The 27926-nt window shown below is 43.5% G+C and overlaps 1 protein-coding gene across 1 annotated transcript; it reads right to left on the bottom strand.

Moving 5' to 3' along the window:
• Positions 1-755: 755 nt before the first annotated feature.
• Positions 756-27926, bottom strand: LOC8024928 (cytochrome P450 3A14). The gene is made up of 14 exons (XM_029967543.4): positions 27711-27926; positions 27438-27534; positions 25918-25970; positions 24786-24882; positions 22428-22553; positions 19856-20093; positions 15916-16046; positions 14157-14259; positions 11948-12017; positions 10844-10952; positions 7518-7609; positions 6334-6474; positions 3461-3623; positions 756-1088 (listed from the first exon to the last, which is right to left on the bottom strand). Exons 1-14 carry the CDS (start codon positions 27767-27769, stop codon positions 1011-1013), a joined length of 1557 nt encoding a protein of 518 aa, XP_029823403.2. The 5' UTR covers positions 27770-27926; the 3' UTR covers positions 756-1010.

Genomic DNA, 27926 nt, shown 5'->3' on the forward strand with positions numbered 1-27926 from the left:
AGCGGTGATTATCAGGTAGATAATAAAGGTTTCTCAAAGATTTGTTGCTGCGCGACTCGTGTTGGCCATGTCTACGCTCGCACCGCCCTCTCTTTGTCGACGTACCATGCACTTGCGTGCTTAACTTCCTTTCCTTCCGCCCTCCCGGGGTGGCCTTTTCGTCGCGCGTGTCTACTTCCCGCCGAGTGGCGGTCTCGTCGCGCGTGTCTAGTTTCCTCCGGCTTCTCCGGGCGGCATTAGTTCGTACCTTTCTTCAAATTTCTGTATCATGTTTGTGTCGTGTGCTAAGCAGCTTCGCGGGTCATCAACTTTCACAGAGTAGAATGGCTCATGATATTTTACAGTTACGGCATTTGCGGTCACCGTTGGCGCGGGGTTGCATGTTGAAAAGAAGTACTACTTCTAAGGAAGGACGTGAAAAGCCGAGAGGGCACCTATCTGAGTTCCACAGCTCTCGTGGTTGCATCCAAAGGTCAAGCGTTGCGACTAACTAGCGATGCGTGTCTTTCCTTTCTGTTGTTTTCCTCCGTGCAGTTTTGCGTTTCCTTCTTACTCCTTTTTGCTCCTTCACGGTGGAATTCTGTAATTCCTTTCCGCGGCTGAATCGCAGTCTTTGTTACGCGTAAACAGCCGCACATTTAACGAGCATCTCGTACAGTGTAGCCCAAAGATCACTAAAGTGTCTAATTCTAGTAGTTAGCAAAGGTGCTTTCACTTGGGGTACGTACGTAAGTGTTCGTGAACATCACACAATGTGGCACAAAAACAATTTTATTTACACAACATAAAAAAAGGTAATACAGGAGCTTCACCAAGGCTGTCCCTGCGCACCGATTGCTCTAGAGGGTAATTTCCAGTCCGGTTCCAATCTGTGGCTTGGTCTTGTCAGCGCCACTGATGCTGCGCCGTAACGTGACACAATCACGTAACGTGTAGCTTCAGCCAATCAGCTAATTCTGGCGTATGGACGCAACGGAGAAAGGTGTCTATTGTTGGGCTTGCTGTAGAGTTCATAATCTGTGGAAGACAATCCAAGGTCCTCTTCCCGGCGTCGCCACCGGGCCGTACTGTCCAAGGGGCATTTCTCCCTGAAATAATGCGTACATTAGGAACCAACAAAACAGTTCACATTTGATGAAACATTCTAAAAACCCGAACTTGTTCATTCATTACACTGATGGTCTCAGCTGCAAGCGGCAACCCCTTAAAGGGCCCTGCAAGGTCTTTTTTACTGGTTTTTAATTTGCACCGAACCTGAGCGCACTGAACGTAGTAACTTAATGAAACTTTTATTTTCTCAAATTTCGCTTTATTTTAAAAGTTATAGGCAAATTAAAATGACAAAAACAAGCAAGAAATAACCTCCTTCATGACGTCTTTGATTGCTTGAGTGGCCGTGAACTAGAAAAGGGGCAGTGAGCTAACCGAGCGCTCACGGCTGCCGCACTCCGTGTCGACGGCGCGAGAGGGCGCCACTAAAGCATGTTCTGGACAGGCTGTATGCAGCGGGCAGCCAGAGCGGCTCTCATTGCATTTGCTGCGCGATTACACACTATTTCGGCATGGCACTTCATTGGCCACAAACGACAGCAAACACGGGGTACAGATCAGTTCAGAATAGGAGCCACTTCGCGCTGCCATACCGCGAAACGGCCAAACCGCAAGCCAAAGCTGCTCGCCGAAGGCCTTCGGAACGCTTGGAGCCGGTCGGATCCTTCAGTCGATACGACCGCAGCGCCGCCGCGTACATCCGGGATTTTTCTGTGTCGGCGCCCGATCCCACTACTCCTTCCTAGTATGCGCCGCCTTTTCCACCGCTTGGTGGCGGGTATGTCGACGGGTCATTCGTTCTTTCTGTACTTTATAAACTCCACTTGTTTCTTTTCCCATCTAAAGTACTGAACAAAAACTACTTTCATAAATAATTGAAACGGTTCGCGCCACTTATATTTTGTATTTCGACTAAAAGAAGCTTTTAGCGGCTCTGTCCAGTAGTAAGCCCAGGACCAAAGACGTCACATATCGCGCGCTTTCGGTACCGCGGGTCGCCCCCGTCGGTGGAGGAGGTTTCCGCGCTGTCCGGTTAAAATATAATGCACTGATATTTAGTTACTCTCTCCGTGCCCGCTTGCTTGCCTGAACTCCAAGAGACGTGGAAACCGCAAAAAAGGTTGACGCTAAAATACGATTGCAGGGCCCCTTTAAGCGACCCTTCAAGCTACAAGAGACTAAAGTTTCTTGCAGCTTAAGAGGTCGCTGAAGTGTTTTTTGTAGAAACGTGTTTTTGATGGCGTATTGTTTTTGGGAGTTTCGGCGAATAAAAATAATCAGTTCTAGATAGCAAGACGTCCTAGTAAAGTCACGACAATAGAAATACTGGGGCACTATGTTTTCTTGCGTAGGTCATCGTCATCGTGTCCTCACCACCTCCATAAACTTTGACCAATGAAAATAGTTAATTGGTTAGTTGCGTGGAGATTCCGAGAATCACTATTTTTGCTTGTTTGAGGCGCGTTGTTCAATATATTTCGACAAGGACTTCAAAGCTTTGGGTGTAGGAGATGTAATACCGGCATTTTTCTTTTTAACACCGTCCGGTGGCGTCTTTTGGCGTGTTCTCCAAGGCGAAGATAGAGGGGCTTGTCAAGATCTCTGATTAGATTTTTAGTAGGGAAATCGGCGTTCGAGAGTGGCATTTTGTTTGTTTGTCTTAGGTTGCCTAGAGGTCTAGATTGAGTAAACCATAAATAGGCGATCTCAAAATCCATTTCAGTGCCAATTTAATAAACGCTGGACGTCGCTAAAATTGTTTGCCTGCGCAGACGTGGGCTTCTTTGTAAAACAAAGTGTTTACTTATAAAGCGGGGGCAATTAACTGTAGTATTGCGCAAGGCTACCTCTGAAAACAATTTAGAACTGATCGTGCTGGAGAGCCATAAAGAATCACGCTCAGCCGTCTCATTGAAATCATTTACTTATAAATAGCGAAAAGAACAGCAAACAAAGACAGCCCTAACTCTTTCGGCTACTCGGCCAGAGGGTCATTGATCCGCGCATCCGCACGGTGAAAGAGGTTCAATGCGACTGATTTTAGCTCATCCTGGACGTGATGTGTACCAAAAAAAGAGTATAAAAAAGTGATCTAAGGTGATCGTCCTTGAAGTATCTAAAATTGGTGTTAAAGAAGTGACACGACGGGGAAGCGTTGCGAAGTTTGTCTTCGGCACATGGTAAGGCAATTGCCTTCCGATAGTTGGTGTGCTCGTCTTTAAGGACGGACACGCTAACCAAAGGGCAACAAAGAGAAGTCGCGATGACGAAACAACCGAGCGCAGGCTGTCGTTGGTTTAGATCGGATGGAAACAAAAGTACGTGTGCGCAATTGAGGATGTAAACAAATGGATGAGGGGCGCAAGGAACAGACAAGCTTGCACGTCGTATAGGCATCTGATTTACTTGCCTTCTGTGATTCTCCAAGTTCCCAACGGAAGTTCTGCGCCATCCTGGCAACAGTGTAGGCAAGATCGAGATAAGCAAGCCTGAATCCCAGGCAGTTTCGAGGTCCCATTCCAAAAGGCTGGAAAGCCAACTTCGGGATACTGCCTTCGTTCTCCTCGCTGAACCTGCAACACAAGGTGAAATGCTTTACGTGTGAATTCAGCTTAACACGCGAAACTTCAATGTCCTTGGCGCAGACAGCTTTTCCGCACTTGGCAGCAGTTCACGCGCGCAACCCCCTTTGTATTCGGATGACGGGTGTCCATGACGATAGGTGGCTACTGCCATCTATGGTCGTTGACACTCGTCGAGACGGCGGAGACGGCCGTCTCTGCTGTCTCTGCGAATCCGGTATCTTGGAGCGTCCACGGCACACCTCTACCTCGGCACAGCGCGAAAGCGCGACAGTGTGAACTCCGCGTTGCTCAAGCGTTCTCCGGAACCCGGGAGTCCCACCCGCTAAGACAAAATTTGGCACTTTAGATATGCTGTCTAATGCAAATGAAGAGAGTATAATGTATTGTCCCAGTAAAGCATTTGACACGGTGATCAACAAACACCGGACATTTTATGAGGGATGCGGGAGCAGGGTTTAATACGGCACCAAGTGCAAAACAAAACTTTAAAATCCAAATGCTCAATAAATTTGAGCTTATACGTTGAGAGGTTGTTAGAGCTTTATAATGAGCCCCATTGCGACACCCCATTTACGTTATACTTTTTCCCGACTAAGCTGATTGCGCCGTGAAAGCTACGCGATCGCAGGATCAATCAACCGCTTCCCCTCGACCACTTGCACTCGGCTCTCTGCAGGTGGGTATTGGTGACAGTGCCCATCATGTGGAAAAAGATAGACGTATAACTGGGTCATCGCGCTCGTAGCTTTCACCGCACTGTCGACTTTGGGCTAAACGGAGTACAGTGGGTGCAGAGCTCTTTGACGCACACCCTGTATAGTTACCGACAAGTTAAGGAACTCTGGGTGTGGAGAAACCTGAGAATTAATTTTGTCACTCAGCAACCCATATGATTGCGAAAAGAGTGCAAAAAAATTATAACGAGGCAAGAAGCATTATAAGCCACTCGTACACTTCATAAGCTGTAAATGACTCTTATCTCCTGCAGCTTAAAGGGGCACTGAAGTCATTTTTGAAAAAGGTCATTTTTGATGGTCATTGGTTAAAATGTGTTAGTTCCCACACCATACCAAGTCCTATATTACAAAATCACCTATTCATCTCAAGGCAATAGAAAAACATGTCGACTCCTTTTTATCGCGTATTGCGTGGACCATTAACAGCCCTACAATACGCGCAGATTTCTGATGATTTTATTATAACCAGTTTTAAAGAGAGTCTGATAGGTACGCATTCTGATAAGACTCCTCTTTTTCACCCCGGGAGAAGCCAGCGCGTGCAACTCACCGCCAAACGCCCTTCGCCGACCACTTCACTCGGAAGAACCGTCTTCCCAAAAAGGGCGTGGGCCGATGTTTGAACACGCTTTTAACGAGGAAGCAAGCTACGCACGGTTGTGGTTACGGGCTTGTTGGGATACTTACAGCGTCTAGATCGAGTTGTCACCACAAAAGGAAGATCTCAGAATTGACTTCAATGCCCCTCTAAAGAAGGATGAAGAAATAGACGATTTCTAAAATTGTAAAATGATGCATAGATTCTGTGCAGCAACCAGGTCTCATCGCGTCTGGCGTGAGGCCCGTGATTGATTCCGAGTTGGTGTTGGGCACTGACGCAGCTCTCGTGGGGGATGCGTTTCGATCCGAGTGCACTTTGAACGCTGACGAAGCACTCGTGTTAGAAAGCGCGCTCACGGTGCACGAACAACTAATGGTGGCCACCCATAATCTATGCATCATTTCAAATTTTGAAAAAGGGTCGATTCCCTTGCGTCTTGTTATTCGTGCGCTGCCAAAGAGCTTGTGGCATTAGCCACAAAACACCCTAGAACGAACGAATCGCGACGCCAGATGCGCAAACATGGTCATCAACGCCTGCAATTTTCAAAGGGTCAGTGACTGTGGGCCAATGAAAGAACTAATGTTTTTGGGCAAATGCGACGTAGTATAAAACTTTTTCTAACCGGCTTTTAACACGAAATATGTTTTAACAACCGATTTGTTTGGAGTTCTGTAACATTACGCTGTAAAGGCCCGCTGTAACGAAGACCGACACCCAAAAGCGTTACGTCCATAGGGGATCGTACACAAATACTTCAGCTCCCGTTACGACTCGAACCCATCTCCTCTATACTGTAAGACAGGTTCTTTGACCACTGAGCTATACATGGCAGGTGGTCAAATCACGCAGAAGCGAAGTTTTTGGCGATTGCGAGCGAAAAAGCGCTAGCGCGTTACGCCCTTCTCTTTTTTCTTATATAGGCACAACACACGTTCTGTGTTTACCAGTCTTTGTCTGCATAACCAACCTCGTATAACATTTCCTTTTTTTCGGAATTTTCTCTACGACTCCCTTCAACGTTGCTTTAACATTCTGGCAGTGAATCAATGCCACGGTTATTTAATATTAACATTTGGCATCGATGTTGAGTCAAAAGTTTGTCTGCAATTTTATGTTATTTCGTGTTTTAGAAGTCACCTGATGCTTGGAGATTGACCTAACCATAAATAAACTCGGCTCAATCATAGTGGAAACCTTAAAGATAGTTCGCAAGAATTGCAAATGCACCTGAATTAATGACCAAGATAAAATTATCACACAACATAATCGACATCGCAAAAATATAGTCACTATTCTCTTCAACATGATACACCTTCTCGTTGTCATCGGGATGAAAACGGCTTCATGTCAGTAATACCTGTCAGGGTCAAACTTTGTGGGATCTGGAAAAAACCTCTCGTCCATGTGGATCACGGCAACTGGAGACATGATGCAAGTCCCGGCCTTGTATTTGATGCCCTGGTACTCAAAATCTTCCCTTGCCTGCCTCGTGGTAAACCTGTGGATGAGGTTGACGACCTTTTATTATGTTACATACAACGCTTGACAGGCATGCCCCTGTGGAAACTCAAGTAGTACAAAAATTGGGCCAAAATTTGCTTGTTATCGGGAAATTTAGGGCTTTAAAAACTCGAAGAAGCCAAGATAGGCGGACACTTGAAGTTATTTAGCCAGAATCTCGCTGACTTAACCCTAATTCGCCAAACAAATAAGTGGCAAAGTTGGGCTTCACTGTTGGTACTTTGGCTGTTATCTCGTATCTTTGGCCGAAATCACAAAAGAAGTGCCAGAGTCAGGCGTCACTTCTAGTTGTTCCGTTGTCATGTGGAATCTGGAGACCTAAATATAAAGACTAGTGCCAGATTTAGGCTACACTGCTGCTGGTTCTTCGATTTATACGTGGCATCTTTGGCTCAAATTTGGCACTTTGGTGATTATGTTGCGCGCCAGAGAAAAATCGTAGAAGCTCAAAAGTGAATCTTGACCAATTAAGTGAATCTTGACCAACTCATCAGAGAGTATGAAGGGTTTACTTAAAGAGAGAATAGGCGCATACAAAAGTTTAGTTTGGTACTTCACTTCTGTCGTCTTACTCTGGACTGAACTGTTCTCCTGCATCGCACGCCTACCACTTCGCATGTTTTATTTGTTTTTGTAACTTTGTTTTTACATTCGAGTGATTTAGTTGGCTGAAACTATGGCAAACGCTGAATTGAGCAGAAAAAAAACAGGACTCAAAACTTCGCACCGTTTTCGGTTAGCGTAGAGCCATCTGCAAGGCAACTAGGTTCTTGACAGACCTGTGAAATTTTAAGGTAACTAATGTTAACGTGAAATATTAGAGTTGTGGCGTAACTGATATGGGTTTACAATCCTGATGAATTCAGTGGTAGGTATATATACAGTTCTAATTTAATGTGGCTTTCTTTTCACGTTAACATACAATCAAAACGAAAGCTGCACAACAGTTAATGTAAAGGCAAATGCCAAATGGTGTCTGTATTTTGGTACTTCCACTAAAAAAGCCACTTTTGTACTCACGTGAGACCGGGTGGCCACATCCGCAACGCCTCATTGATAACCTGTATGACGTACTTTAGTTTTTTTGTAACAGTCTCATAGTCCAGCGACCCCTGAAAGCCATGCACCTGATTAACAAAAAACTCTCTTTACGTGTACAACACACGTTTCAAATGTTACTGTGCAAAAAAGTATAAACTATTTGTATATCTTAATAAATAACCTGATAACTAACCCCCCTCGCCGACCCTGGTTGACTTTTGTTTTGGTTTTGATTTCATTTCGTTTTAGTGCGCAGCTCTTAGGCGCTCGTTTCCGGCTTGAACGGCGTCGCCGTTGGCGTAACCGTGAGGTCACGTGACCCCCGTCACGTCACCCCTGAGGTCATGTGACCCCCCCCCCCCCCCCGTGGCCCCAGTGAGGTCACGTGATCCCTTTGACGTCACGGGGGTCACGTGACCTCACTGGGGCCACGGGGGGTGAAAGAGGAGGAGGGGAGGAGGAGAAGGAAGGAGGAGTAGCAGGCAGGATGACGAGATGAGGACGAGGGAGGAGGGGTGTACCCTCCCCTCAGTATCCTTCCATCCTCCTTCTCAAGAGTTGCGCTCTAATTCGGCGTAGCAGAGAGTTGTAAACGGCTTTCATTTTCTAACTTATGTGCTTCATTTGTGCGTGTGTGTTCCTTTTGCTGACTTCCAGACGCTGCCAGACAAGCTCAATGAGGCTGTGTCAGGTCTGTTTTTGTATGTTTACTTTACATGCAATAAACATTATTATTGAAATTTTGTGACAATTGAAAATCATTATTATTGAAACTTGTGACAAACTTTAAAGTGCTTTTGTTCCTGGACATGTCTTTTTTTCAATAGTTTTTTGAGCGGCATTACACAAGCCATTGTTGGCCTTGATTGCCCCCGCACTCCTGTAGTACTTTCATGAATGTGTCCTGAGTACAAGTTTACTACTATTATTATTTATTATTATTAATACAAACGAGGATGAAATAACGTTCTTAACTACTGAACGTGAACTGGAAACGAAAGGACATTAAGAAACCAGATTAAATCTTAAAACATGAAGTTGTCTATGCCCATGTTGCAAGAAGCTTGTGAAAGCAAAAACGCCAAATCAGAATTTTATAACGCAATCAAATGCAAAGGTGCAAGCGAGCTGGACAAGAATGATGAAATTAATCCCTGGAGAAAGGAAACAAGAGGGACAAAGGAGAAACACAAATCTTCAGACAGAGCTAGGTGACTGGTGCGCGACCGACAAAAATCCCCCTGGTCCGGGTATTGGAGATTTGTGTTTGACCTTGGTCCCTCTTGTTCGCCTTCTCTAGGGATTATTTTCGTCCAAACCAGAATTGTTCTTTTTTGCTTCGGCTATGTTCATAAATTATGGCATCCTTTCTGCAAAACGTGGTCGGCTTCATGACAAGGCCCTTCGAAATTAAATACGTCCCCAGCTCCCCTTAAAGCCCTGAACAGTTTAACGATTACTGTTGAATGCAGTTTTATTGTAACTTTATCATTCTAATATCAGCCAGAAGGAACCGAGTTTGTTGAGTTACCATACGCGTGAAGTGTGTGGTTGCATTAACTCCACAACAAGGATTCAAGCCGAAAAATATAGCGTTTCGGTCACGGTTATAGTTACCGTTTCCTGGCGACATAGGTTTCGTTTCTGTGTTTTACAGTTTTAGTTACCGGTTACACGTTCCTAAAAAACGTTTTTTGTCGGTATTTTCAATATTTTTGTTTGATTCAGATGCTAGACCGTCCTTTTCTAATGAACGGTCTAAAGTGTTCCTAGATATACAACAGTGGGACATTCGTAACAACAGAAAAATCCAGAAACGTCTTATTATTTCTAGTTGATCAAATTTGCACACGCTTCTAGCTCCAACACTTGTTCACTACAACTATAAACATTAAATTGTTTGGAACCCACGCAAACATGTTACCCCCGCAACTCGGCGATCATCGCTTTCTGTAGAAAAATAAGTAAATAAAAATAAACATCGCTACTTTGTTGTTTCGTAGCGTTTGTAAATAACTCCCAGAACGTTCCCACTGGGTGCTGGAGGAACCATTCGCACCTTCTCGTCGCTATAGTTTGCTGCAACCGAAGGTATGCACAAGAGGCTTTGTCCACTCTGGTGGATTGAAGGAGCAAACCTATTTCCCTCCTCTACTAAAATACTGCTAAGTGCAATAAAGTAATCAAATTGAATGTTGGACTAGTTGGTGAATGTTAAACATAATGTAAACGCAATAGCGCAAAACAAGGAAAACTACGTAGAGGAACGAACAACACAGTAAGCTGTAAAAATATGTCGTGTGTTGTTCGATCTTTTCTTGACTCTTCTTTATTATGCTCCTTTACACCTAAGTCTTGTTTGCTATTTTCAAGCAAATGCATTTGGTTATACAAGCGCACGTTTCTCGCTCTCCAATTGTGTGACGCTTGAAAAACGACGTATTTATACAGTAGCACCATTTTTCTCCGATGTCTGAAGGTGGACTTTCTTTTACAGATATGTTGCAACAAGGGATGTCACGAACTTTCGTCGAGGCACCCCGTACTGGATACATGTAGCAATTGAAGGCGTGTGGAATATTTAGAAATAAAGACTTCATTAGAAGCTCGACCACTGATTCCAAATAAGTATTAGATTTGGATTGAACGGAAATGTATTAGCAGATGCACTACTCGCTGACGTTAACTCTGTTAAATGGCAATGACATTTCAAGATCTGTTTACCAGGCATTCTTCAGACCACTAATTTTCTTACTTTTTTGTTTAATATCGGTTAACAGTCAATCATTCACACTACGCTTACCGTTATGGTTTTTATAAATTTAAAATAAAGGTTTCGTCCCAGTTACGGTCACTGAACAAATTTTGTTCCTAAATGCTTTTCCGTTCCGGGTACGCATAAGGTTTCAGTGCCTGCTTCACACACATCATCCTTGCTCATCCTCAAACACAGACAGCATGCCCAACCCACACACGTCCAGCGTATGGTAACTAAGCACATTCTGTGTTCCCCGGTGTTCGACAGTATGAGCAGAGCTAGTGTAAAATATTTACTTTATAGACCAACCATTAGCTCTTTCCAAGCCCTACTCTGCTTAGCACAGCCAGTGTAGTGTCCGGCTTCGAAGAACTCAGGCTCAATTCCTGTGGGTGGTGTTCTTGCATTTATGTTTTGCAATTGCACCATGGTGCCTATATTTGTTATCTCTTTAATACACTTATAACGGTTGAAAGCAATAGTCGAGCGCTACAATATTTTCATAGAAAACCACCGGACAAACACATTCCGAGTAAATAAAACTTACGCCCTGGTTGACCAGATCCTTCACTTCCTGTCTAACCTTCTCCTGAACATCCGGGTACTTGCCGAGAGCGTACGTAATGAAAGACAGGGCGGTTGCACTTGACTCGAAGCTGTGAGTGACAGAACCATGCGTCAGTGTCAGCATCTCAAAAGGTTCTTATATATGAGCAAAGATTCCTAAGAGCCTCCTAAAACACCCTTGAAATGAAGCATTTACTTGGTATTTAAGAAACTAACGCTTCAAAAGGAGCTTGCTCTATACTGGGTGTCTGGGAAAAAGATATACAGTAATGTTTTTAACGCAAAAGATAAACTATATATTGCAGAAGGCTCGATCAGTTTCCGAAAAAAATTACCATGGGGAGCTCGGACCAGCTGGGAAACGTTCACAACTTGAAGTTATAGGACCGTGCTAAACGATTTTCGAAAGGTACTTATACTTTTAAAGCATTCAGCTATATAGTTAAATAACCTGGTTCATGGGGACCATGATAAGACTGCTCTTGGCTGGTTACGCTAGAACTTCTCAGGTTTGCTTGGTCACCAGATGCAAGCTGTCGAGATTATAGAATTAATTTTTGTTATTACTAGAGCTCTCATAATCGTAAAACTCAGTGTACATCTTAGGTAACCTATGAGCGTTTCATACCAAGCGTAATTTATTTGTTTTATTTTTGTGTATTGGCTCATTTAACCTGCACAAAAGCATACTCGCATTAATATATCAACTTAAAGAACATGAGTGACTATTGGTAAGGCCTTTGCATTCCACAGGGTCTTCATAAACTGGTAAACGGCTGAAGTTTTTATTAAATATTGCAACAAACTGATAGTTTTTCGTCTAATAACTGGGTGGAATTTTTTTATTTTCTTATTTTCATTGGAGATAAATTTTATATATGAATTCTCTTCAAAGCCACACAGTATAAAAATAAGTGTTACCAAACATGCAGTTGATACTACGTGCACGAAGATCGGTTTCTGATAGGACACCATCACGTAAGTCTTTAAACTAAAGAGCTAATATAGAAGCTTCGTTTGACAACGCACGTTACACTAATGAAACGCGTTAATGAATGGAAACGAACAAGCGAATCAAGCTCACCCTCCAAGAAATAGAACAGTGGAGTTCATGATTACTTCTTCCGAAGATAATGCCCTGGTCCTCCGATCACCTGCTAAGCGGAAATAATTTGAGATCACTTTCCGTTGCTTCTTCCTTTTAAGCCCGACGAGATGCGAGTTCATAAATAACAAAAATGGTGCAAAATGTCTTTAGAAAAACCGAGCAAACATTGTTCAAGTGCAACGATCTGAACATGGTAGCCGGATACTTATACACTATCACGGTAATTGTGGGTTTTGTACAACAAAGAAAAATATTATAATTCAACTACTTTTAGTTGAACACACACCTGTTAAAGCCCAAGTACAGGGCTTTAACAGGTGTGGGGTATATTACAACATTCAAACAAAACATCAGGACATGCAGTACACATTCAGGGACATCTACTTATAAGAAAGGGACTGAAATAGCACAAACAATCAATATATTATCTAGCACTGAACAAAATAAATTCTCAACACTTGAAATCTACTACTTAGCAAAATAATTATAACTACTATTATCAGTCCAAATCACACCTATTCAGAAGGGAGTCCTCAAATTGATCCAAGCAGTCCAATGACCAAATATATTTTTGGGAGATTTTTCCAATCTTTCACAGTTCTAGGGAAAAAAGAAAACTTATAAGCGTATATATTATATTTGGGCACTTCAAACTGATTAGTGCTAACGTATCCGAGTTCTATCGATGCACGATGTGTTAATATATAATCCCGGTCAATATTTCACAGGTGATGAGAAAACATAAAGAAAAACTTTAGCCGAGCAATTTTTCGACGGATGGAAAGTAAGGGGAGATTGAGGCTGAGCAGTATATCTGTGGCAGAACCAAGTCGCTTGTATTTGGACACAATAAATCGCACCGCCTTCCTCTGAACTTTTTTGAGTTAACCAATTTGAGATTTTTCTATAGGGGTCCCATACCGATGCAACGTACTCCAAGGTAGGCCTAATATACGTTGTGTAGGCCATTAATTTCACTTTAGGTGAAGCACTGTTTAGATCCTTTCAATCAAAGCCAATCAGAATTCGGCGTCGTTCTGTCTTCACCACCTCTCCTGCGCTATAGCAGACGACTTACCCTCCGGATTGGATCCCCGACTCGACTTCAGCGGCAAACCCGCTTAACCTTGACGAGAGTCTTGCTCAGAGCTGCAGACGCGTCCATAGTGGCCTCGCCGTGTGGTGCTATAGCGTCTCATGAGCGCTACGCTTGTACGCAGCGACGTCCCGCTTTGCTGCAACTCTCGTCAAGCCTCAGTCTGTTTGCCGCTTGGGGTTAATCGGGTGCTACGTCAACGTTCCGCTGGATTGCTTGTCTTCACTGATTGGACACTATAGCTCCAGCCGAACGCAGACGAAACGCACGTGTCTATCCCATGCACCGCGCTGGCCTCTGATAGGTGACATAAAACCTCTAGCCCTGCGGCCCTGTTAGCTAAAGCGTGTCGATTTTTAAAAAATGTGAACCCCCCCCCCTCCTTCACCCTTCCTCTAACACTGCAGTTGTTTTAAAGACATACAGCCGTATTCACCAGACGTGACTCTAGCGCTTGTGTAACCGCTGACTGACTACGTAACCAATTAAAATGGTCACGTGACCGGTGGCAGTTACAGCTCAGTAAACACTCGGTGTTCAATGATCATGACTAGGGCTGTGTCGCCCCGAGCGACTTAGAAGATGGCTGAGAAATCTAAGTCAAAGGGTGCGGCTAGTTTAGCCGGTGTAGCGGGTGACTAGCGGCTGGGCGCCATGGCCCACTCCTAGCGCCGCTGACCGACAGGGGTAATTGAGCACTTGAGCGCCGAATCGTCAGACTTCGCTGGCACGTAGTGCTAAGGGATCAAATACGATGGCACAACAAAAGTGGAAATGGAAGGTTACAGTAAGCGACACCTTAACAAGCGCACTGCGCGGCGAGTCCTTGTTATCTTATTACCGCATTGGGGCCAAGATTATTGCGACGTCAGTCCTTCATAACACCGACGAAGGAGAAACCAAACTAGAAGCGCAAACATAATAAGCCACATCCTGCATTTCTTAAGTTATGAATCACTATAAAAAAAAACACCAAACGTTTTTGCGAGAAAGTGAAAATCCGCAATAGACGTAACTAAAAAAATGCTCGTACTATTTATTTTTTTTACAAAAATGGCATTAGCTTATACCTGTCCGTCCCGTACGTACCTTTAATACTGCCGTTTGCTGCTTCACCCGAAGATGTCTGCGTAGGTGCAAGATCCTCATACTCCGCATCAATGAGATTCTGGAGCAAGTCGTTTCTTCGTAGCTAATAAAGATAATTCAAGAAGTAAACCAAACTGTTCAACTCGTTCATATTTTTTTAAAGAGCGTGTTACTTATTAGTTGCAGCGCCAAAAGACTTACTTCAAAGCTCGAAGCGCCTCATCGCGGCGTAATTCCACGCTATGCATTGTGGGAATCAGTGGCAGCAAAATACATACGCGTTCCGCTGCTGGCCAACAGGTTCCCAGAATGCAACGCGCGGCGTCACTGATTTATGGAAGTAGTCTGTTATCTGAGTCTTCCATAGCTTTCGCAAGCATCGTGAGCACGGATTTGAACACGAAGACCGCGTCAGCGTCCGGCAGGGGCTCGGATTCACTCTCACGCTTTTTGCCTCCAGAAAAGGTGATCGCCAATAATGCCTGACGGAGCCTCGAAATGGGTCAAGTAAAATTCCCCGTTTTCATTTTGTTTAATCTTTGGTTTCGCCCTGGCTTATTTATTGACTTTAGCCCTGATAATATGCAGACATACTAAGCTCTTGTCTCAGTGCCTCCCTCTCCCACCCTTTGAAAAAAAAAATATATATATATATATATAATCTCGAACAGCAGAAAAACGAGATGAAGCAACGATTGGGATTCGCCAGATGACTTGATACACTAAATCGCAGAACATGAGGAGCTTATTCGTTAATGCTAAAAAGGTGGTCTGTGATGCTTGAAGGAGATTGTTCGCTTGTGTTTTTAAGTGAGACCTCTGGCAATATTATCTACACTAACCCTGTCTCCAGTGCAAGGCGCATGCTGCTTCTCTAAATTCAGACCATACGTTTAGAAACCGTTTCCCCTTTGCCTTAGTAGGTAGACATATAACTAGACTAAAATATTGGAAAATGGCTTGGCCACGTTGAAGCCATGGTGTCAAATTCCAAATGTGGGTGAAGCAAAGGGCTCAGCTGACACGTGTTATTCATTCTTAGCTTCACGTAAACTACGGACCTGACAAAGTAGCAGATAATAAAACACAGCTTTAAAAAAAAACTTTTTTTAGGTATTTTGGTTATACCTAATAAAATCGTTATTGTGAAATTTCTAAATCCTCGTGCGGTCATTTGTGAACCAAGACTCAAACTGCAAGTTTTAACGATTGGACGTTGTTGGTTGTCGGCATGGTCACATGATCGCTTACGCCAGCTAATGGAAGCCCTGCTGCACCGGTGTCTCTATCACAGCGGACACCAAAGCTGGAGTTGTTCCAAGTCTGCTAAACGCTCTGAATTCGGAAGGCTAGGAAAAGCCAGCCAGATTCAGTGGACGCTGGTCGAGTCACCAAATGACGAAACAGGCACGTTCACGTTATGGCTTGTGGTCACGTGGCGCTGATAACGTTATTCTGATAACGTAACTCTCAGGTCGATTTTCCTGTTTCGGTCAATTTCTGACTTTAATCGTTTCCTACATAACAGACTTACACGTACCACAGGTTTAACAGTTTAAATGAACAATTACTATTTTGTGTTGTTAACGTGAATTGATTAAAAAAATATTAGTATAATGTTAGAGGAAAAATCTTACACTAAACCGCTTGGAAGCCACTGAGGTTCGCGTGACATTTTCAAGCATTTTTGGGTAAGATCTACTATCTTCTCACAATTAGTAATCAACATAATATAAGGCGAAAGCATAACCAAACCCACCTCTGGATGTTTTTTACGGATCTCAATCACCTTTGCCGTGTGTTCACCAAAATTCTTAATCGAGAAGTTTCCAAATATCCGGCTCAACCAAAGGATTGGAGCAGCTAGAGGGCCAAATGAGGTTGTGCAGTCTGAAATAAAGAACACAACGTCGTCATACTGCAATATTTCAACTGACCATGTGCAACATACCCTTTTCAAAGCTCTATAAAGTATAGGGTTATCATACTCCTCAGATTTCAAAACGGGGCATTATGATTACAGGTACAAGGAGGGAAATAAAAAAGGGAAAGCAACATGAGAAAAAAAAATCCCTGCTACCTATTTAGTTTACCGTGTAAACGCACACTTTTCAGAGATGTTTCTTTGAGTTGTAAAGTACACGGGACAACCTTTCTTGCAAATTCTTCAAACCTTAAGCATGCCAAATATGCTCCGTACACGAAAGTGCCACGTACACAAGTCTGTGCGGAGAAAACTTGTTGACAAAAGGAGTCACAAAAGAAAATCTCAAAATTGTTCCCAATTAAGAACACATTTTATACTCTTCCTTCTAAAACACTGTCGAACGTAATAGTTTTAGTTATTTTCTTCCACTCGCCTGGTCCTGATTTGCCGAGCAAGCTCCCAAGAATATATAAGCGGCACCGGAATTCTGGCGACCTTTGAACACATCCTACATTCCTTTCTATTGTTATTTTGCTTAGAATCATCGCTCGTCTTTACACACCTACTGTGAAACTCAGGTTTAGCACTGAAATATAGCGAAGTTAAACGTCGTTTATTTCCGAAGAAATATGCGCCAACTAAAGGAGTTTATAAAGGTACATACTCTTCGGCACTACCCGAAATTAAAAAAAAAAAAGTGTCCCACGTTATTTTCCGATGAAGACGTCAATTACACGCCCGTTGTCCCATCGGAATGTCAAGGAGCAGCGCAAAAGCAGACAGACTGATTGCTGTCTGCTGCAATTCGCCTCCCGAAAGTCGCCCAGACACTATCGAAAGTCGAACCTCTAGCGTACATTTTAATAACTATATGTGTCCCACCACTCGTTCTCGATGCGAGCGGGGCCAAGTTTACGCCGAACTCTTGCCCAACCTCCGATGTAAGCTCCGAGCACGTGCCCAAAACATAGGCTGACTCGGATAAATGGCGCTGCCATTACTAGACGGCGCGCACTTTTGAAAAGGGTCTATTGAGGTTACGCTCGAACACGTACTGGCTCACACGAATGGCTTGCCAAGACCGGTAATCTCGATTGTGACGAGTACGCGTTTCAAAAAAACTGCGGCAGCTCGCTCTCGCCACGCGCTCAGCGGCCGTGCACACAGATATGGCCGCCAGTGAATATTCCCTATCGGTCAGGCACAAACAAAATAAGAAGACCATAGTGCGGCATTTTCAACACCAGCCCGAGGAGGCGAGTGCGTGTCACGGACTAGAAACGAGTCCCGCGTCCGTGCTGGGCCGGGACCCGTGTCCTCCCTGATTCGACACGTGTCTTAGCCGAACGCGGACGCACTACTCGCGTCCAATCAACGCCCCGCGTCCGCCTCCTTGAGATGACGTTGGCAATTCAGCGGTAGCGCCTTCTGACCTGTCAACAGCTCACCCAATAGTGGCGTATTTGCTGAAACCCGTGCAATGGAAATAGACCTCACTGTAGGGTAGTGTTATCCTCAATCCCTCAATCCACCATCTTGTTCCCGACCACATCAATGACCTGACTCTAGACCACCTCAACATGACGGAAACGTTACGCGGCGCCAGCACCACTCACAGTAGCAGCGCACAGAAGCCTTTCTTGCAAAGTGTAAATCGGGTATTCACTCCACAGTGCTGGTCAAACGCGTTAGAACACAAAACGCCGCCGTCCAGCTTTCGGCTTTTACAATCGAACGTGCTGAACAAGCGCAGTGGAGAAAAGGCAGCCTTTATCTTCACCGCACTCGTCCAACGCGTGAAAGCGCGGAACGCATGCGTCTAGCCGTTTAGCTCTCGTATTCGAACGCATTCGACGAGTCATTCGAATCAGAGTTCGGCGTTCCGATGTCCCTGTGCGCTTTTGCCACCTCCTCTCCATCAGTCTCTCGGCGCATTACATTATCACTATGGTCGGCGCTTGCGGATGTGGTCTTCCATCACACGGTCGTGAACTGTAGAGCCCGGAGGTTTGTCCGTACTCGGGGAGGCGGTCTTTCGTTGCAGAATCATGAATTGCATACACGATCCCAGAAACAGTGCAATACCCGTCGGTCGGGGCTAGAGGAGGCGCGAAGCCGCATCACCGCTGAAATGCTACTACGATATATTTCGTATTTTTTTAACAACGTCCTGTAATAAATCGCAAGTGCCAATCAATAATTTTCGTCTATACTTCGTCTCACCCTACGATGGACTAAAGGCAGAAGCTACGAACCGCCAGATCCAATCACGAGCCACTTAGATATTGCGTGCTATTTCGCTTCGATGCACGTATCGGTGCCCGCGTCTCGGATCACTGATGGGAATGGACGGACAGTGGTTCGGATCAAGCAGTGAGTGACTCAAAAATTTTTCATTCCAAAGAAAGCCACGACGTACTGGCTCTTTGCAGTGTCGAAGCTATAAAAATGACGCAGCGTTTTTGGATTCAGAGAATTATTCGTCCAAACGTAGTCAACGCTAAGCGTGTCATAGTTTTGCGTGCAACGTGATTGGACCTGGCGGCCCGTGGCTTTGGCCTCTAGTCCATCGTAGAATGAGACGAAGTATATGAAGATCAAATGTACAGTCGGCACGGAATGAAACGCGAACAGTGAGTGCATGGTTTTCGCTATATGCTGCACCGCCTGAGCCAGATGGGAGCTGCAAGAAGATGGCTCCTCCTTCGATGTGTGAGACTCTCTCTCAGTGCATCCAACCCTTCGGTGTTGCGTCTCTAGGTGACTCAGCGTGGGTCGAAAACCATGCGCTCCTTGTTCGCGTTTCATTTCGTGCCGACTGTACCTCAGGTTTCGAGCTGCACATGTTAATGCGAAGGTATTAACTGTCCCTGGGAGCAAACCGATGTGTTTAGCTTCTGAAGCCGCGCCAAACGGCACGTTCCCCGGTCCCAATGGAGCGAAGGCTGTCGTCTGTAGCAGAAATCTGATGGATAGACTCCCATTGGCAGGCGCTCGTCATAGCTCCAAGGAACGCCACCACAAAAGCCCTCTCCATGGCGGCGCCGCGCACGCAGCGGCCCGGCCGTTGGTAGGACGAAGCAGCTGTCCGCAGAGCCCGCACGGGCAAGCTCCGGAGAGGCTGCACGGCCGAGCTCAGCGCAGCGCGGACACCTCACGAGAGAGCGCGCTCGGCCGTCGGCCGCTATCTCGACAGTAGCGACACATGGCCGTCCAGGACAGTACGCCGCAGACGAACTAAGGGAGCGGAATAAAGACACACTTTCGCATTCACAACTCATTAGAAGTCTTTAGGTGTCCTCGGATTTTTTTTTCGATTGCCTCTATGACTTCGGAATTGAAATCTTGCGCTGTGCGTTGGCATTTGTTTCGTTCGGTTTCTTGTGCATCACTCTATAGTTTACGTTTACCTTGAGTTTAAATATTTGTGTCCTTCATTTGATGTTTGGGATTTACAAAATAAATGTGTTATATACTTGTGTTTCTTTCCATTATTGTTTTTTTACATTGAATACATCCGTTTTATTTCCCTAGACTCTGCACGTCTAAATTTTGTAGCCGTGTCGTATTCACAACCTGCTCGTTTTTGTCTTTCTTTTTTTTTCATCTATGTGGTGTTCGTTGGTCTCGCGCTCTCTCAAACCCTCCCCTCCTCTGCTGAAACAATGTTCCATTGCATTGCTGTGGTGTAACCAACGCCAACACGAGCTAGCGAGGTCCTTCGAGAGTTTCCACATACAGCTGCCTGTTAAAAAAAAGCAAAGGTGCTTACGGGCCAGCGTGTGGAAGGGCCCGATCATGACTTCCTTTAGTGTTCGCTGCGCCGTCACGAGAAATGGATGGCTCGGGTCCTTCTGAAAACTTGTGTCGATTCCGAACGCTGCGCGACCGATGTAGTCCATTGTGAGACCCTGGAACGTCTTCAGCATGTTTATCTCTTTGCCCTGGTCGGCTATCTCGCCGAGGACATCCATGAAGACGTCGCCAACTTCTGCGATGTGATCCATCATCTGCGCACACAAAGTCAAAAACAAAATCGTGCTTATAAAAAGCGCTCTGACGTTGTTGTTGTTGCTTTTTTTTTTTAATTTTCCAAACAAAACTTTTTTTTTTTTTGGGGGGGGGGATATTTAGTTTTTGCTACTCACGGCATGCTGTTTAAAAATCTCGAAATTCAAATTATGTATTAAGAAACGGAAACTAAAATTTAAAGGCAAAACCAACATTAACATTTTACCGCGAACTTCAGTCGAATGACGTCAAAGGTAGTGTAATTTTTTTGGTGATGCCTGTCAGTAGTTCCTCTCCGCGTCTCAGACGAAACTTGAAACGTTACAAAAAATAATGTAGTGTCACTTGCAATTTTCCTTACTACTTTAGTAAGGGGAATCTCTTCAAAATGTACCTCGAGGTACTTACCTCCCCAGTTAGAAAATATTAGAATAAAAAAAAAATGATGGCTAGTTTTTGTCTCTCTCTCTTTCTTATACTGATATTCTGTAGCCAGGTAGATGTCTAGCGAAATATTCAATTTAGCATCTTTGCTCAATGGCTATGGCCCTGTCGTGATCCGACTTGCCAAATGCTATGTTTACCGGACTACCTCTGTCTCAACCGCCAGAACCCATCGAATTTTCATAGGCACCAGACACTTAAAAAAAGTATTCACCCTGAACATTCGAAGACGTCAAAGACATAAACAGTCACCCGCGATCAAGGGTCCGAGCTGGCCTTGAAACGTTGCGCTATCAAATTTCATGTGCTTAGAAATTTCTTTCGTATTTCTCTTAATGTGTAGAACCAATTTTGAGGCAATTCGATTACTATAAAAATTTCGCTGGACAAGCTAAAAAAAAAAAATGCGGCAGATTTCTTGAGCCAATTTTGGCCCGGCGTAAATTGCCCAAGGCTACCTTTAAAAATATGATTGTGGTTGATTATATGAGAAAGGGAAGTCAGCAAAAAATACAGCTGTAGCATTATATTTTTATAAGACGACGTATGTTTAATTATACCGTATGTTGTAAAGACAGTTCGTTTGTAGAAAGCAATTGAACTTGCATCCAGAAAGTTGTGCAGCTCCTTACTAATCCTCCAACATCTAATTAATTGTTGGAAGTCACAATAATTCTCCACTAAACAAAATAGTCTAAAACGCATTACAGTACTTTGATTACGCGGGCCGAACGTGGAACTCGGCGCTTTCACCTCATTTAAAGTCAAAGATGGCGCCTCTGAGCCAAAAATATCCCATAAAACTGTTTCAGAAGTGCAGCACAGCCTATACACTACAACTGCCACTCGGCCTCAGCTTGTGATGTTTATAAGACGCACTACCGACGCCTTACTCTTCCTGGCCTGCCATTTATTACCTCTAAATTCCATATAGCTATTCAGAAAACGGCACATAAATGTGATTGCAAAACCGACATCCGATTTTACCCTTCGCTTTCCAGGGCGTGACATGTCGCAAAACTTTGAGGTGAATCTGGCAGTCTAATAAACAGATTCCGTTGCGTTATCTGCTTATTTTGTTTGAATGAAGTGTGTATTTCCAACGTTCGTTTTCCATCGTCAATCCCCCAAGCCGTTGGAAAGAAGTGCTGCACAAAGGTACACCTGTCGTCACGTTTAGAGCAACATTACTAGAAAACTCAGTTGGGAAACTGCTTTGAAAACGTGTCTTGAATCCGTACTCGAGAACTGACACTGGACACGCTCGCAACGCCGCCAGTTCTCCCGCTGAGGCCACTCCGGGAACTGCACGTGTGCACGTATCGGTTCAGGTCGAGCCGCGCAAGGACCAGTGGCGCCACCTCGCAGTGCCATATCGCAGTAGCTATATAAGTGACTTTTCATGTTTTCACTCGCCACTAAAGGGCGGCGTTGTAATCGTTATCCAGAATGCTGTCGGTGGACGCGAGCGGTCCGTGTTTCAAGGGTGAGTTTCCCAAGTGAGTATTTTAGTAACGTTGGTTTACAGACATGCTCAGATCAAGGGTGTGCCAGAGCTACCCGTAAAATGTCGCCATTGTGCTAGAGTGTTTTAAGTGGTTGTACTTGTAAGGGAAAAAAACACACCCGAGCACACCCATACACTAATGTGCGAACCTGCCTTATCCGTGTGAGCTTTCCCTTCAGCTGTTGTTTTTGTCCTTGCTTTCTGACACGAATTATTATCGAACAATGTCATCGTGCCAGCTCAGCCCCCGTGGATAACTTGAATGGGTGTGATGACTCGGAATCGAAACGCAGTCTAAACCTATTTTGCGGCGCTCGCTAGGGCCGCTGTGCCAAACTTGATAGACACACGCCTATATACAGCAGATCGACCCAACTCTTACCTGCTTGAGCTTGAGCGAGGTGAAACCCGTCGTGACGCAGGAACGCATGTTCTTCCACTCAGAGCCCTTCACGTGAATCAAAGCTCGGCCAAGAGTTGGGTGCATCTCGTCGGTTCTCATAGTTACCTGCGTGAAAAATGTAATTATTTTTGCCTTTTGGGCCGAAGTGAAGACACCTGGAACACGTAGCCTAAATGCAACATGATTTCTTTTTCAGCATTTTACCCTCTCCTCCATCTGTTTTCACAAAGCGAAAGCTTTTTCTTTTGTCCTTGTAAATAATTAAATAAATTTAAGTGGACCTTCATTTTTTATACACTATTTTGGTTGCGTCACCGAACAGAATCTAGAGAACTCATTTATACTTCAATCAAGATGACGCCCCACGCTGATAGTTGTCACTAATCAGATGACTGCTAAAAACTGATGGAGAATGCCTACGACGAATGACGAAAATCATCTCTACAGAATGGAAACTAGAGGGACAAAGGACAAACAGAAATCTCCAAACACAGCTAAATGACTGGTGTGCGATCGGAAAAATCCGCCTGGTCCGGGTATCAAACACGGACCTCTCCATTTACAGTGTAGCTCTCTATCAACTAAGCTAACCAGGAGTTAGACGTCAGGAGAGCAAACAGGTTTTATCAGCTGCCACAAGCCTAACACCAACAAGGATAAAAGCTTGCATTTTAAGGTTAGGATTATAATGCAATTTAATGCAAAGGTGCAAGCGAGCTGGAAAAGAATGACGAAAATAATTTTTGGAGAAGGGGAACAAGAGGGTCAAAGAACAGACACAAATCTCCAAACACAGATTTGTATTAGTGTTTGTCCTTTGTCCCTCTCGTTCCCTTTCTCCAGGGATTATTTTCGCCATTTTTGTCCAGCTCGCTTGCACCTTTGCATTTAATAGCATTATAATAAAAAAGAATGCCTACTTTGCTTATTTGCACTTTGTGATGTCCTTATTATTCTTCGGGTTATGGACAAAATCATTAGGGAAGGCAGTTGAATGACAGTGCTCTAAATGTCCTTTTTTTCAGCAGGTCGAAATTAATAAGGCGTAAGCTTTGCACCTTTCGACTGCTTAGGCTGTTCGACATTACAGACCACACTCTGGACAATATATAGCCTAACAGTCATTCCTTAGTTTACAGACAACAATAGCTCCTCTTACAACGAACGAAACACCGTCGCGCGGCTCGGACATCACGCTGCTGTGGTGGCGCTCTTCGCCAGACGACTCATGCTAAGACACTTCACATTACGCGAATCTGGTTTATGTGCTCGCGCAGTGGCCACATCTGGCGTGAGCAAACGCAGACTTGTTCGTAAACACCATTCTTGCTCGTGAAAAGTCAAAGGACCCGGAGCTGCCAGCATCAATCATGAACCGATTGACAAACACGTGGAAACCTAGACTGGCACGGACGTTGGCGGCAAATACACCACGCGGTTTCAAAGTGGATTGCAATTTGATCTGGCAGCCTGTGCCTCTTTTTATCAATGCCCATCTCAGAGTAAAAACATATGGCTTTCGTGTCCTTTGGAATATGAAACGTTCACTGAATTGCTAATTTGGTGTAAAATGATCTAAATTTTTAATTTATTGCGTCGCTAACCTACAACAGATTATACTGACCTACATTGTAAAGCCAAAAAACATGAATGTTGTGGACTAAGAAACAACCTACACGTTTGCACTATCGTGCGGAGCCAAAAGCTTTTAAGTTTAGTTCGTGTTTCGGAATGATTTGATAAATCTGAAAGTTCGTAACTGGATTTTATTGCTATCTATGCAATTTGTATATTTCGTGTCAATCCCAGACTGAAAACAATACTTCTGATACCAATTCCGTCTAAGGGAAAAGAAAAAAAAAATAACAGACTTCTAGTGCAAGAAACTGTCGTCCTCTCGACGTCGCAATCATTAAAATCCACCTCAAATAAGTTAATCTAGTGAAGTAAAACTCCAAATTTCCTGTGCGAAACAAAAACTATACTTGGTTTGGTCAAAATTATTCAAGTTGCAAACGCCTTGCAACTGCTATAGTGTTGGAGATAATCTTCTCAGCTGATATATAGGGTGGCCTTTTGCTTCGCTTTTCTTGAACTTAACCCAAATGTATTTTCTGTAGCTAAGTGATTTTTATGAGCGACAGTGCTTTCTACATACATATCAGCCTTCTATTTTAGCACTTCATGGAAGATTTATCGGAATTTTCAAACCCGCAAAAATTTACAAAGACTGACATAAAAAATATTAGTTAAATAAATTCGCAACAAATATACACTCTCACAAAAATTAAGTAGTTATAAATAAGTATTCGAGTTACTGCAAAAAATGACACTTACGCCACGGTCAGTGAAGTTGGAGAAGTTTTTGACAAAGATGTACTTCAAAAATTCAAGGTCACGCACCACGAGCATTGGAACATCTCCATTGTAGAAGCTGTAAGAACATTGAAAAACAATCGGAAAAGGTACGCTTGAGCGTAGATTGGAAATAATCCTAATTTGAGACAGTATTAGTCCTTCTTCATAAGCATCACCATCTGTTTATTTTGTGTAATCATGAGCATATAGATGGCCCGCTTATGATTACTGTTTCCCGTTTTGGGAGTTCATTTTTCTCAGAAGTTTCTTAGAATCCTCGCAGATTCGGTGTTTCTCTGTATGAATTATCAAGGTCGGAGAGCAATAGGATTTATCGAGGCTTCTCTTGAAAACAATAGGGCACAGGTGTGGGATTCCCCGGCTTGCAGGCAACATAAAGCGCGAAATATATACTTAAGAAATGCCGCGTACCGATTAAAGATGGAAACGAGATAAAGTGTGTGATTCCGAAGATAGAAGCAGCCTCACATACAGTTCATGAGGGGAAGCCTTCTAAATCAACCCAAAAAAGATCCAGATGAAAATTTTCTTCTCGTGAAGCTTCGGATTTGCTTATTTGGTAAGAACTCAAATCAAGGTTTTTCGGTTTTTTCCTATTTTATTAAAACCGGCTGAGGGTTCAATTTTCGAGGTTTATCCATATTCACAAAAAAAAAGCGAACCCTACTTATGATACACATAAAAAGCATTACTCGCATCGGTTCTCCGAATGGTTCATAGACATTCTGTCATAAAATGTCATTGCACTTTAAGAAATCAGTTTACAAACAGTCTTAATGTATAAGAAGAAACCTATATCGGCATAGTGTATTAATTATTACAGCTGGTTAAATGTGCACTTTCAGGTAAGTGGAAATGAAAGTTCATATTCATGTCTGAAAGACTCACTTCCAAACGTGTGGATCGATGGTTTATTGCAGAAATAGCCCTGCACTAAAAAAGAAAACGCCATGCAACGAATTGCCAAAACCCAGATTAAGATCGATCTGTTAAAAATTTAGTACAACCTAAAAGTTTGAATTGAAGGTAAATAATTTGAGGTCGTTTTTTCTGCGCACTTTTTTAATGTTGACAACCATGAGAGTCTTACCCAAATATATCACCATACTGCTTGCACCATTTTTTCAAAGCCTGGATTAACTCCTGTTGGGAATAAGTGTGCCGAATAATCAACAACGACTGCAGAGAACGTTCTATGCAACCTTTCGCCAAATCAAGTGGTATTTTTAAGTTAAGGCTTCAAAACGCATACAATTCACCCCTTTTGAAGTAGATTATTGACAAAATATTGTTAGGAGTTAAAAATAATTACGACAAAAATTATGTAGCATCATTCCTGATGACACTTTGCTTAGCTATGTTCATGTTCAAATAATATATGGCAAATTAACTCTTAAAAACTATAAATGTCTTAGGTATTTTAAAATAAAATCTTAATATGCCATTAAGGACAGGCTGCAACTTTCCTGATGAGTCAAATTTTAATGCAATCCACAGCAAACGGATTTTTCAAGCTATCGGACCTTCAACTTTTAACTTGATACATCGTTGAAACATACTGGTAAACAAACATTTTCTGGAACATGTCAAATAACTTTACTGCACTCGGCAATAAAGCGAACCTTCCTTTCTAGGTCCACATCACGATGTAAGACGATTATCCAAATACATTGTCACGAATGACAATTAATGAGGCTATGATAACTGAAGAAACAAAACGTTTACTTGGGCGAAAACTTGTGCCCAAAGCAAACAAAAAAATGAACAGAAGAAAACAGCAGAGCGTCGTGGGCGTCGATGTTGGCGAAACCGCAGGATCGAGCGCTGGGGCGAGACTGACTTCGGGTTGCGACGCGGAGCGCCTTTTGTAGCCACGTGGGTTTCCAGAACATTCGGCCTCGAACGTTCGGTGCGTAGAACATTCGGGCCGTGAACAAGCAAGAGGATTCTCGAATTTACCAGAAAACTAAATTCCAATAATAAATAAAAGACGCGTCACTCCCAGGAATGGAACCCTGGCTTTTCGCGTGGGAGGCAGGCACAATACCCGTTAGGTCACGAGCGCGCTGCCTACTTGGCCAGTTGCGCGCGCGGCAATATGCTTGCAAACATTCATGCAAGTCTAAAATTATAAAATCAGGAACTAGTTTATCAATTATATAATTTATTATTTTCACACGTCTTTACCAGAAACAAATAATATTATAGGGTAATACAAAACACAAGATATCATTGAAATATACAAATAGTAAAAATATTCATATTTGGGCAAGGACCTCCCGAAAGAAAGCAAATAATCACTCGATTTCTTGTCATGTCAAACAAACGCATTGATACAAAATAATAAAAAGAAAAATTGAAAGCCTAAACGCTAATTGAGTGCGAGACCATATCTTGGCTATAAATCTGTCCAAATTAACGAAGGTAAGGCAAGGATGGATACGACTCTGCAAAAGGTATAAGTTATTTCTGAGGTAATAGAATAACAGTCCACAGGTGTGGACTTTGCCTTCCTTTCCCCACTTCGGAGGCTTAAATTATAACACATTTCTTTTCGAAGCGCTCAAGATTATCAATAGCTCACAGCTTACAAAAAACGACCACGCTCACCTTTTCGTGGTATTCCTTAAGGTTTCCCCAAAGCAGGTTTGGTTTGGGTCCAGGAATTCCAATGTCTTTGAAGTAAGAAAAGGTCTTCTGCCTCCATCTGTGGAACAAACACGTAATATATAATAAAAGGTATGTCCTATGGTGATCTTGATTTTATTATCTTTCAATCTGGAGTTGGGAAAAGATTCAAAACGAGAGCGTTTATTGATGAAAAACAAAATATGTAATATATTTTCAGGGATACGCGGTACTTCTCTAGAAGCAACAACTCACCTTAAGAGTCTGATTCCCAGAATGATCACGACGGTAAACAAGGCAACGATTGGCAGCATGTCTGTTTCTCTCCGGAATCGCACTAGTATTTCTGACGAACACCCCAAGTGCACCAGGCGTTTTCGTTACAGACCTAAGGGAGACTCAATTTAAAGGAAACTCAAGGGGACTCTTACACTTATACCCTATCACCTATGGCATTAGTCCAGCTTAATC

The sequence above is a fragment of the Ixodes scapularis genome, unplaced genomic scaffold (assembly GCF_016920785.2).
Source record: "Ixodes scapularis isolate PalLabHiFi unplaced genomic scaffold, ASM1692078v2 PGA_scaffold6__148_contigs__length_123643588, whole genome shotgun sequence".
NCBI classification, from domain to species: domain Eukaryota; kingdom Metazoa; phylum Arthropoda; class Arachnida; order Ixodida; family Ixodidae; genus Ixodes; species Ixodes scapularis.

Excerpts from the sequence above, each read along its gene's own strand:
- LOC8024928 (XM_029967543.4), bottom strand. The coding sequence starts at position 27,769 with ATGCTGCCAATCGTTGCCTTGTTTACCGTCGTGATCATTCTGGGAATC. Across the intron at positions 27,535-27,710 it reads CTGGGAATCAGACTCTTAAG|ATGGAGGCAGAAGACCTTTT; the intron begins GTGAGTTGTTGC and ends TTTGTTCCACAG. Across the intron at positions 10,953-11,947 it reads ACTGTTCTATTTCTTGGAGG|CTTCGAGTCAAGTGCAACCG; the intron begins GTGAGCTTGATT and ends TGTCACTCACAG.